Source organism: Tachysurus fulvidraco, chromosome 6 (genome assembly GCF_022655615.1).
Source record: "Tachysurus fulvidraco isolate hzauxx_2018 chromosome 6, HZAU_PFXX_2.0, whole genome shotgun sequence".
NCBI classification, from domain to species: domain Eukaryota; kingdom Metazoa; phylum Chordata; class Actinopteri; order Siluriformes; family Bagridae; genus Tachysurus; species Tachysurus fulvidraco.
Window position 1 is genome coordinate 4,679,792 of NC_062523.1, and position 12,480 is coordinate 4,692,271.

The 12,480-nt window shown below is 40.7% G+C and overlaps 1 protein-coding gene across 2 annotated transcripts; it reads right to left on the reverse strand.

Moving 5' to 3' along the window:
• Positions 1–2,655: 2,655 nt before the first annotated feature.
• prmt2 (protein arginine methyltransferase 2) lies at positions 2,656–11,450 on the reverse strand. 2 transcript variants are annotated; one of them, XM_047815353.1, is made up of 9 exons: positions 11,276–11,450; positions 10,536–10,712; positions 10,160–10,318; positions 9,149–9,313; positions 8,721–8,896; positions 7,220–7,349; positions 6,379–6,515; positions 5,856–6,027; positions 2,656–2,894 (listed from the first exon to the last, which is right to left on the reverse strand). In XM_047815353.1, exons 1-9 carry the CDS (start codon positions 11,366–11,368, stop codon positions 2,862–2,864), a joined length of 1,242 nt encoding a protein of 413 aa, XP_047671309.1. In that variant the 5' UTR covers positions 11,369–11,450; the 3' UTR covers positions 2,656–2,861. The 2 variants fall into 2 exon arrangements, with proteins under 2 accessions (XP_047671309.1, XP_027031123.1); XM_027175322.2 differs by having other exon boundaries at positions 10,160–10,321; positions 11,276–11,447.
• Between the last annotated feature and the right edge of the window lie 1,030 nt (positions 11,451–12,480).

A 12,480-nucleotide genomic window follows, 5' to 3' on the forward strand; every position in this document is an offset into this window, starting at 1 on the left:
CCTCCATCCAAGCCTTTTGACCTGCATGTGAGGCTGTGTGTTTAGTTTGAGATCAATCATTTTAGCCTGCATGTCATCACAGAAGCGTCCATGACTAGTTCACCTCCAGCTGAGTCTCAGTTATTGTCCTCGAAGCTGATTAACACCCTTCAGATCTGATTAACACCATTCAGATAACTGACCTCACTTCTCATCTGTGATGTCTGTTATCGTGCAGCGACAATTACAGCTGAATCTGATTGAAATCAGTATTAAAGATGATGTAGAGACTCTAAAGCCAACACAATGATGTTTATTTGGTTAATTTGCACCAAGGATCAAACAACAGATCAACCTTCAGATGCACCTCCACGTATGAAAACCGTGACACGTCACTGAGATGACAGGTGAAAGCCCAAGCACTGTGAAGCAACACTCGGACTGCGGTATAAAGGAAGAGGACACGCAAAAATGTGAAACGCACTCAGGATCTCCCGGTTCTGACGGGCGTGAGACGCACAAACACGATGCGACTCTGACCTCTGACCAGGCCACACATTCTGACAGGCGTCTCTGTAAAGGAGGAGCTGAGAAACCATACACGTGTCTGACTTGCAGAAAGACTTTTGCCACATCGTCACACCTGGCGCTCCACGTGTGCACACGTAGCGGTGACAGGAAGCATGAGCGCAGCAAGTACAGGTGCAGGAAACACGCCTGCGCCAAGGCATTCTCTCGGCCGTCTCAGCTGGTGCGCCACATGGCCATCCACGTGGGTGAGAAGCCCTTCAAATGCCCAGACTGCGGCAGGTGTTTCGGACGTGGGTCACACTTGGAGACTCATCGACGGCTTCACACGGGCGAGAAGCCGTTCAAGTGCAGCGTGTGCGGCAAGTCCTTCACGCAGAAGTCCGGCCTCATCGTACACGTGAGAAAGCACACGGGCGAGCGGCCGTACAAATGTGACAAGTGCAGTGAGGCTTTTCGCACCGCCGCTCACCTCCTCTCCCATCAGGCCGTCGAGGCAGGAGAGGGCCGACACGCCTGCGCAACATGCCATAAAAGCTTCAGGACCGTTTCAGCGCTCAGGCAGCATGAAAAGATTCACAGAGAGTTGCACGATTCCTTCACGCACACATGCAGAATTTGTTCTGGTTCTTTCATTTGCACTAGTGAACTGCACAACGAGCTCCAGGACACCGAGTCGGTCATGTGCGTCTTTCACTGCAGAGTCTGTAACATGGTTTTCACAGACATGGCCACCTTTGAGAATCACTGCGAGAACCATCAGAGGGAGAAAAGTGTGTACAGAGAAGAGGAACACAACCTGGTTGAAGAAGAGGATGAAGAAGAAGAGGTGGAGGAGGAGGAGGTGGGAAAAAGAAAGAACATCGTTCGAGACCCACCTTTTCGACCGCACGTGGCAACATCAGCGACACGCTACACATCCGAGGTCAGCACACGTTCCAAAACCAGAGCCAGAAGCAGCACCGAGGGATTATATTGACTTCATTTACGTGTCATTTCTTAACTTTAATCTTACACACCCATATTTTTTTTTCTTTTATGTATGTATATTCTTATACATATATTTATTTATTTATTAATTTGGCCTTATCAGTGGGTCAGAGAGGAACAGTGTACATAATTTACCTGTTACCTCAAATGCAGTCGATCAGCAGAGACGTGTTTATCATCAAAAGGGGTGGAGCTACAGTATGACAGGAAAGTAGTTTGGGAAGTAATAAAAGTTTATAGCCACCAGATTAGCATCCTGAGTGTGATTTGCATATGCAAATGACCTTCAATTTACAAATGACTTGTGACTTTGTGTCTGATAGTTTGTCCTTGTTTACAGAAAGAAAGTCCACAGAAAGGAGTCTGTCTGAGAAACTGAACACCTCCATTAAAACACTGGGATCGTTTGAACATGTTAATCAGCTGATTAAGAGGCTATATTACATGTTGTTTATTAGCTTCATTAACATTGTAGCTCTAGCACAAATGAGAAGAAGCTAATTTTATACGACACCGAACAAGTCTGAGATGATCGACGTGTGTAAGGATTGTGAGGTCACGGGACTTTTACAGCGTTTAGTGGTGTTTTAAACAGTTAACATATCGCATGAGGTTTATTATTATTATTATTCTTATAAGCTAAAAAATGTATTTGCAGTTAGGATGGATAAAAAGTGTTTGATGTTGTTCCGAGTTGCAGTACATACATGGGATGTTGATTCAAAGCTGTGTTGTGTTTGACTTGTTTAATCTGGACATGTATGTGGTTCGTGTGATATTCAAGAGATTATATCATTGTGTGTGCATAGAATTCCATCTAATTCTATAATACTCTTGTTTATGTTGTTTATGCAAAACAGTGTAACATCTACCATAAGATTTACACAATTTTTTGTATAACAGATCGGCGTTTTATCTAGTTTGAAACTATTACATAACAATGTTGTCGAATTCTCAAATCGGATTGGTCCGATTAATTAAATAATCAGCAGTTCTGACAGCATCACATGCATCATTTCTTTTATTATTGTTTTATTGTTTCAATAGCAACAGCTCATTCACATGAGCTGGGAAGTTCCATCTAGGTGGATTAAAAAAATAATGGGGGTGGGGTGGGAGTGGTGGTGCTGTTAAAAACCATGTGACTGAGAGCCAGGATCCATGATCATGAATTGTTTTTATTTCATCGGTACATTTGAACCGATTACAAGACAGTCATCAATTAACGTCTGTATAAAATCGTGTATTTCTATTGGCTGAGAGCAGAACACATTGTGCACGTATAAAATACTAGTTTGCATGCTAAAGTAGTAAACAAAATTTAAAGTTAACAGTCCTGTACTGCATGAATCCTGAAGCGAGGCTCACCTCCACATGGGGAAACGCTTCGACTTCATCTGTTTAAATAAACACAGAATCAAAAATCAACATTTTATAGCAGTAAGTGTTCGTATTACAAAACTAAACCCACACTTCATCACTGACAGCATGACAATTCACACAGATTTTTGAACACTGTTGATCACATACAGTTATATTTCTACATATCTTGTTTAGAGTTCTTTCATTTTCCCCAAATAATTGAGGAATCATTTTTTGTTAAGAGTTTATTTTGGTTGTTTTATATGTAATAAAAACACTGTCAATAGTAATCGTACGTCATTCAAAGCATTTGTGTGTAAATGTTAATTTTGTGGAGTTGGATCCCAAATTTACGGCCACGACAGTTTACAGATACGAGATTTTGTGTGTTTGCTCAAATACAACTCCAAAATGTACGACTATGACAGTTTACACACACAACGCTTGTTTTCACAACACCTTTTTTCACACACGAAAACGGTCTGCAAAACAACTGTCAAAAATACGTCATCACGATCACAGGCATTACTATCCGAGGGAAGATGAATCGATTCCACGAAGTGCGCATGCGCCCCGCCCTCTTTTGAACCACTGGCGCCGAAATGGCGGATCAGCAGCCAAGCGCTCACTCATCGTCTCAGGTAAGTTGGTTTTTCCTTCCAAATTCGGACATGTTTAAGGGTTAGTTATCACTAATAACAGAGAGGAGTAATATTACAGAGATAGGTTAACTATAATAAGTAAGATTAGCTCTCAGAGTAAGGTTACATTAGGTGCTTAAAGAATACAGCTGTTTAGGAGGTCATCACTGCAGTCTGTAGCGTGATGACATAGGCCTACATAAAAGACACACACACACACCTCACACCTAGCCATTTCCTGCTGCACTGACTGCCCATTTGACTTGGACCTTCTTTCTTGTGCTGACTGTCCAATGATATTGGACTGGTTCCCCATTTTCTGTTGTCCAACACTTAAGGTGTTGGTCAACATCGACACCAGATTCTGGGCTGAGTGCAAGATGTCACCTAATGGAACCTGATAAACAATAAAATATGACTTTAACACTTAAGCAGTGAACACATATTGCATGACCTGTGTATTCCAGTGCATGTACACAGCTGTTAGTAAGTTAACACTTAAAATTGCTAATTCTTTTATGTAGGCCTATCTCATCACGCTACAGACTGCAGTGATGACCTCCTAAACAGCTGTATTCTTTAAGCACCTAATGTAACCTTACTCTGAGAGCTAATCTTACTTACTATAGTTAACCTATATCTGTAATATTACTCCTCTCTGTGATAACTAACCCTTAAACATGTCCGAATTTGGAAGGAAAAACCAACTTACCCGAGACGATGAGCAGTGTTGTAATGTAACGGAGAAAAATGTTACTGTACTTAAGTAGAAATGTCATGTATCTGTACTTTACTTCGCTATTAAAATTTGTCAACTTTCACTTTTACTCCACCACATTTCCTAGATAAAATGTATACTTTTACTCCGTTATATTCCCACTAAGCATCTTCGTTACTACAAAATAAAAATCAGAAGAAATGTGTGTGACTGTGATAAGGGAGGTTTGGTGAATCACTGCTCCTAGATTGCATTACCCTCCGCATGCTGTACGGAGAAGCACAGGTACGCGCAGCGTGCATGCGCAGTCAGAGCTGGAGGCGTTAATCTATAACGTTAATCGGCAGAAAGACGCAAAGACGGCAACCAAAAGCAGTGAAATGCCACTATTCTTATTACCAGAGTTGTAGCACAAACAAAATATTAATGCAAACAATCCATTTAATACTAAATAAAAAAACATTTATTGATTTGGTCTTTGTCTTGTGAATATTTGTTTATTAATGACTGCATTCATTGGACACACTGTTAGTAGAGAATGCACACATACATGAACTGATCTGATTCGAGACTGGCATCATAACATCATGCATAAAATTTTGGTGTCCACTTTTGCCATTTAATAATACAATAACTTTTGGCTTACTATGTAGTCATATAATATATAATATAAAACTCTTCTTGTTTTAAATTCTCACTGAGGGCTAAAACCCCTAAAGATGAAACCCTAGAACCGCCCCTGCTCTTATGCCTACCGAAAATCACTGAAATTTTACTTTTTACTTTTACTTCAAATACTTAAGTACATTAAATATCAGATACTTTAAGACTTTTACTTGAGTAATATTCTAAAAGGTGACTTTCACTTCTACCGAAGTCTTTTTCTAGTACGATACTTGTACTTTTACTCAAGTATTGCTTTCTAGTACTTTATACAACACTGACGATGAGTGAGCGCTCGGCTGCTGATCCGCCATTTCGGCGCCAGTGGTTTAGAAGAGGGCGGGGCGCATGCACACTTCGTGGAATCGATTCATCTTCCCTCGGATAGTAATGCCTGTGAACGTGATGACGTATTTTTGACAGTTGTTTCGCAGACCGTTTTCGTGTGTGAAAAAGAGGTGTTGTGAAAACAAGCGTTGTGTGTGTAAACTGTCATAGTCGTACATTTTGGAGTTGTATTTGAACAAACACACTAAATCTCGTATCTGTAAACTGTCGTGGCCGTAAATTTTGGGATCCAACTCCGCAATTAAAATTTACACACAAATGCTTTGAATTACGTACGATTATTATTGAGTGTTTTTATTTCATAGTTTTACAGCATAACAGCATGGAGATTCACTTTAAACCACAGCAATTCACCAACAGTTACAAGGTTTATTTATTTTGTCTTAATTATTTTATTTCCTTTTTTTAATATATTTCACACTGAAACTTTTTAACAGATCTGAGGAGCAGGTTAGTTTCTGCACCATTGTGGTTTCTGCCTCGTGGATTCATGCTAGATGTTGCTGATAGAACTTATTTAAATTAAATCAATCTTAGATTTTGGATATATACCACGAACCTACAAAAATAACACTACGAGAGAATAAAGTGTGTGTGAACAATTCTGTAGGTCTTGGTTGCCTCACCTCAGTGAAAGTTGTCTCGCTCCTCCTCTTTATACTCCACTCTATGGTGATTGACATGTGACGTCTCCAAATAGGATTCCTCTGCAGTGTGATGGCCCCGCCCACACAATCACCTTCCTCCACTCCCGTTGGTCCGTCCAACATGAACAGAGTCTGTTTCCAGTGAGTTGACCTAAAGGACGGATTAATAACGCATGGATTTAAAAGTAAGTCTGAGAGAGGTAAAAAATATATATAGTCTGAAAAGAAGTTTAGAATAAAATGACATTTTTATCAGCTCGGTGTTAAAGAATAATAAACCTACAAAGTTATCTAATGATCTTTTTCTCAGTTAGGCATTAAAGAAATGTTGTGAAGTCACAATGCTGGGATCATATGAGCAGGAGTTCAATCTGTAGCTTTAAGCTCAGACTTTTACTATTTTCAGCTGCAATGTGGAGGGCAGATTGAAGGCTAACTGGGGCAGACGTGGGGGTAAAGGGGTGGGGGGTTTGGGGGTGGTATCAGACGGGGGAGGACATACTCAGCATGTGGTCCGGTGTTGAGCTCTAGCGACGATCCTCCCTCGTCTAAACTGCGGAAGAATGTGCTGAACCAAGCAGTGAATCCATGCAGAGTTCCAGATCTTTCTATGATGAATCTGAACTCTCCTCTCAGTTTCTACACACACGCACGTGCACACACACACACACACACACACACAGTAAACTCTCCTGTAATCTCTAACACCTAGACAACAGTCCAGTCCTGACTGACCTTTTACGTACAATATATCTGAAACACCTAATGCCGTATAGGATCGTGTGAAACACTGTAACCATGACAACGCTCTTACCAGCCTAGCATCTTTAAGATAATGTACTAGCCTAGCTGGTTCTCTGGACTACATTTATTATACTCAGTAATGCAGATGAAGTATAGATATGTCATGTGTCAGTGAACATCCTGATGATAGACATGTTTATATATCTTAGTTACATGCTGCAATATTAGAGCAATGAGGTTAGGAGGTGCTTGCCTCATGCTTGTTGTCACTCGGAACTTTTCAGGATTGTGAAACTTTATTTCAAAACAATCTGAAGAGACATTCATCGTCGCAGCTCCTTCTGTATATCCGGTTCTCATGTGATGAACAATTGCTGTGTAAATCTCATGAGTAATGACTTAAATAGACTTTAACACACCTAATATTCACAGGTTACTTACTTTGCTTTGCTTCATGGTGTGGAATGAATCGTCTGTGACTGTTTATTAAGATAAACAGGAGGACTGAGTAGTTTAGTTTCTCAACAAAGACTGAAGAGATCCAGATATTTTTACTCCTGCAGATTCTTTATCCTGATCATAAGCTCTCACACTCTCACCTCCAGATCAGACACGCTCAGTGTGTGCATGTCCAGAGTGATGACATCACATGCAGTGGAGAGACAGTCGTCAGGGACAAGGTGATGGCTGAACTTTGGCTTGGAGAAGAACTCCTCCTGAGCAACAGGCCTGAGGCACACACGCACACACGCACATCAGATATACAACATATTCAGAACACAATATTGATTTTATAGACAACTGAAAATGCTGCTATTAACCTTTTATTTCCCTACTTTTTTCTATGTTCTACATTTCTATGTGATCATTTTACTTCACTGCTAAGCATTGGCTAATCTGTTAGCTATTTCTTTGCTAAGAGTAAAAACACAGTTGTATCTGAGGACAACAGGTGGTGACTTTGAACCAGTGTAACCAATTAGATCAGAGTTCCTGCTCCCAAAACCAGTGTAACCAATTAGATCAGAGTTCCTGCTCCCAAAACCAGTGTAACCAATTAGATCAGAGTTCCTGCTCCCAAAACCAGTGTAACCAATTAGATCAGAGTTCCTGCTCCCAAAACCAGTGTAACCAATTAGATCAGAGTTCCTGTTCCTGATCCCAAAACCAGTGTAACCAGTTAGATCAGAGTTCCTGATCCCAAAACCAGTGTAACCAATTAGATCAGAGTTCCTGATCCCAAAACCAGTGTAACCAATTAGATCAGAGTTCCTGCTCCCAAAACCAGTGTAACCAATTAGATCAGAGTTCCTGATCCCAAAACCAGTGTAACCAATTAGATCAGAGTTCCTGCTCCCAAAACCAGTGTAACCAATTAGATCAGAGTTCCTGCTCCCAAAACCAGTGTAACCAATTAGATCAGAGTTCCTGCTCCCAAAACCAGTGTAACCAATTAGATCAGAGTTCCTGCTCCCAAAATCAGTGTAACCAATTAGATCAGAGTTCCTGATCCCAAAACCAGTGTAACCAATTAGATCAGAGTTCCTGATCCCAAAACCAGTGTAACCAATTAGATCAGAGTTCCTGATCCCAAAACCAGTGTAACCAATTAGATCAGAGTTCCTGATCCCAAAACCAGTGTAACCAATTAGATCACAGTTTCTTCCTCCAAAACCAGTGTAACCAATTAGATCAGAGTTCCTCTGCCAAAACCAGTGAAACCAATTAGATCAGCGTTTCTTCCTCCAAAACCAGGGTAACCAATTAGATCAGAGTTCCTGCCCTCCAGAGTTACTTTAAGCAATCAAAAAAAAAAATTTGTTTTTAAAAAATTTGTTTGTTTTAGCTGTTGTACTTAATGGACTTTTTGTACTTTGTATCTAATGTATTTATAACATGAAAAGAAAACTACTGAATTAGTTCTTATGTTGTTATCACTTCATGCTGTTGCTCTCAGCTTCTCATGCACACTTTGTCCTGAGTTTGCACTGAGTGTAAAAAGCTGTGATATAAACGAGGAATATGATTAACGTCCTGTGTGTGTGTTTCTGTAGCGTATTGTGTCAGGAAGGTCAAACAGAATGACTGCCATTTCCTTACTGCAGACAGCTGAAGTCCAGGCCGTAGATATTTTCCCAGTATTCCATTTTCTGGCTGTAGTCAGCATGGGCCTCACAGGGAACGAGTGTCAGTGAGGCGGATGAAGGCCACATCATCCCTCCATCCTTCAGCCAGTGATCCCGCACACGGAGCACAGACTCCACCATGAACTCGAACTGTAAGCGTAACATAACCAAAAGGGGGGAGGAGCCACGTCTGAGATTACACTAGATGTCAGACACCAAGTCTGAGCTATTCAGAAGGCAGAACTAGCATGCTAACATGCATTTAAATAAATGGACATTGTTGGAGCTGGTGTTGGAACTCACAACCTTCTGATTGGTAGTCCAACAAATTAACATCTACGCTACCACATCCCTTTCCATCTCACACACTCAGTCTCACACACTCAGTCTCTCAGTTTATACCAGTAGGCAGTTCCCCATCCACTCTGAGACGAGGACATCCACCTTAGATGGAAGAGTCAGATCCTCGGCTCTAGAGTGAAAGACGCTTACAACGCCGTCACACCCGTTTAGTTTCACCAGTTTCTCAGTGTGTTTAGCCACCGAGCTCGCCTCCACCGCATAGACCTACGGATAGAGGTGGAGAAAAACACAAATAAAGTGTCTTTAGCTCACAAACGAATGAATAAACTTCATAAGGCAGGAGACCAAATGATGTTTAATTAAGTTTGGATCTGATCCAACACTGTAGTGCTTTTCTTCAGGTTACGCTGAACACGTTAAAGAACATGATTACATCATCACTGCTGATTCATTCTGGATTCTGATTGGTCGGGAGGTGTTGAGTCATTTTACATGAAACAGTGCAGACACAACAACACAATAAAAATGTTTTTCATATTTAAGGTGTATGAAAGGAGTCTCCAGTATCAAAGCTTTAACAGTCAGGCGTAAAACTAAGTTTTCTCACATCTTCAAGAGTATTCACTTGTGTTCCTTTATGTTTAGACTGTTTGATAACTGGAACATGTTTTGTGGATGAATATAACAACAAACAGACAAAAAACGCATCATCCTTTAGTAGACAAAACAAACAGGAACTTCATCACAGCCCTCATCACTGATTTAATTCCTATAAGAGCGGCACACAGCAGTGATTCTAACTAAAAAACAGTTGACAGAAGAGAGAATAATATTTCCAGATTAATCAGGACTAACCAGATTAGCAGGACAGCTAACAGTCTGGGGATCACTTATAGATCTGGGATTAACAGATTAACTCATAGGCATGTTTACATCACCACTTAGTCAGGGTTTGTTGTGGATTAAAGCCGGTCATGTTTTGTAGGATTACTAATAATATAAATCTATATGGAACTAAAGACTTGTATTAAAGGCAGAGGTTTAATCCTGCCCTCTGTGTGTGTGTGTGTGTGTGTGTGTGTGTGTGTGTGTGTGTGTGTGTGTATTTACAGCTGCAGGCTGTGCAAAACGGCCACAGAACAGGCTGATGATTCCGGTTCCACATCCCAGATCCAGCACCACTTTGCCCCTCAGGGCGGCGCTGTTGCTCACAATCACCTGCCTGTAGGTTTCGGTACGTGGCCGGTCCGAGAGCATCTCCAGATGAAGCTTCTGAGAAAGCAACAGGACAGGATTTTTAATAGTGTCACCAAATCGCGAAATAACAACAGGTATAAACCTGCAACATTAAATACAGACTGATGTAGACTGAGCATTCGAGGGCGAGTTCGAGATCATTCGAATGTCAGAATAAAAACTTCTTGCAAATAGAATCATATGTGAGTCAATATATAAATAACAGTCAGAGAATAGAATTACAGAGTACCAGAGTTCCATAGCTGCTGAAATACTCCTCGTCCTGCCAGGCGTCTTCCACGTCCTCGACTCCTCGCTGGAGGAACGCAGAGGGAACGTAGCCGAAGCAGCCGCTCCGCTCGGCCCACCACCAGTCTGAACAAACCTGCTCATGGATTAGCAGCCTATCGCCTGCTGAGAAACTCAACTACGGGTGAAGAGGAACACATTACACTTAACGCACACACAACACCTCACACACATACTATTCTTAACACACTACACTTAACGCACACACAACACCTCACACACATACTATTCTTAACACACTACACTTAACACACACATTTCACACACACTACACCTCACACACTATTAACACACACTACACTTCACACACTATTAACACACACTACACTTAACACACTACACTTAACACACACATTTCACACACACTACACCTCACACACTATTAACACACACAACACTTCACACACTGCACTGTAACGCACACAAACACTCAATCTGTAAATAAGTAAAACAACAGTGTTTAATTATAAGTGTTAATGAATAAATCTATTATATAAAATATAAATCTGTTGTGACAACCAACTAAAAATCAAACAAATATTAAAATACTAATAAAATATAGTGTGTGTGTGTGTGTGTGTGTGTGTGTGTGTGTGTGTGTGTGTGTGTGTGTGTGTGTGTGTGTGTGAAGATCTGTATAATACTGCCGAATGATGTAATTAATAAAGGACGAAATCTGACCTGCTCTTTTCCTGTAGCTTTAAAATCCTCTAACGCTATAAACTCCTGTGTAATAATGTTGTTGTTAGTGTGTGTGTTCTCACAATCACTCATCTCCTACACAAACACACACATAAACACTATCCACATGAACACACCGCAGACAGGAAGTGTCTACTTCTGCCGCCGTCATGTAGCAGACTGTGTTTACTGACATCTAGAGGCAGAGATCAGTATTACAGCCCAAGTCTTAGTTCATTGATTCATTTGTTTGTTAGTTGAGAGTCTATATCGTATTTGTATTGTGGTGTGGTGTGGTGTGGTGTGGTGTGGTGTGGTGTGATTGTGTTGTGTTGTGTTGTTGTGTTGTGGTTGTGTGCACTTCTTCAGGAGCCTCCAGGCCCAAACCACTGTGCTGAAGAACACTTTCATGGTGCTGAACACTTTCTCTTCTCTTCACTCCCTTTCACATGCCCCTGTGGACTCTATACTCTAACCCTGTTAAGAGCCATGTTGATAAAATTTTTAAATAAATGTTATACTGTAATTTAACTTTATGTACATATTTGTGTTTACATTCAAAAATACTTATATTTCTACTCTAAAAAGAATATTTCTACTTTGTATATTTAGAAATGTAAAGGGTTTTATAGTTTTAAACCCCATGTTATATATTTATACATTATATACATTTTTTATCGATATTCATAGTGTGCATAGTCCATGTGTGTATACTGTATATATGTACACAATTCATATCTATTCACATACACACTCACACACACACACGCACACACGCACACATCACAAGAGTGACAGTCATGCATTTTGGTCTTTTCTCACGCTCTCCCGCCACACATCGTATTTCTCACGCAGAAAAACTTTTTGACTGTTTATCATATATTTAATATGCCGCAGCGCCCAAAATGTATCAGTACGCACCGCTGTCTCTATGGAACTGAGCAGGAATCAAGTGCGTTTCCCCTGGAGTTCTCAGCCAATCAAAAAAAAAGAGGCTACACAATAGCCAATCAGAAAATAGCACTATTGTATATGGGTAAGATTGTCCATGTTTGAGCCAATGGTCTTTCTATGTAATGTTCTGAGTTTTGAGTTCCAGCAAACAATAGTGATTTTGATTTGAAGATATTTAATTATTTTTGTGGGGGGCACGGTGGCTTAGTGGTTAGCACGTTCGCCTCACACCACCAGGGTCGGGGTTCGAT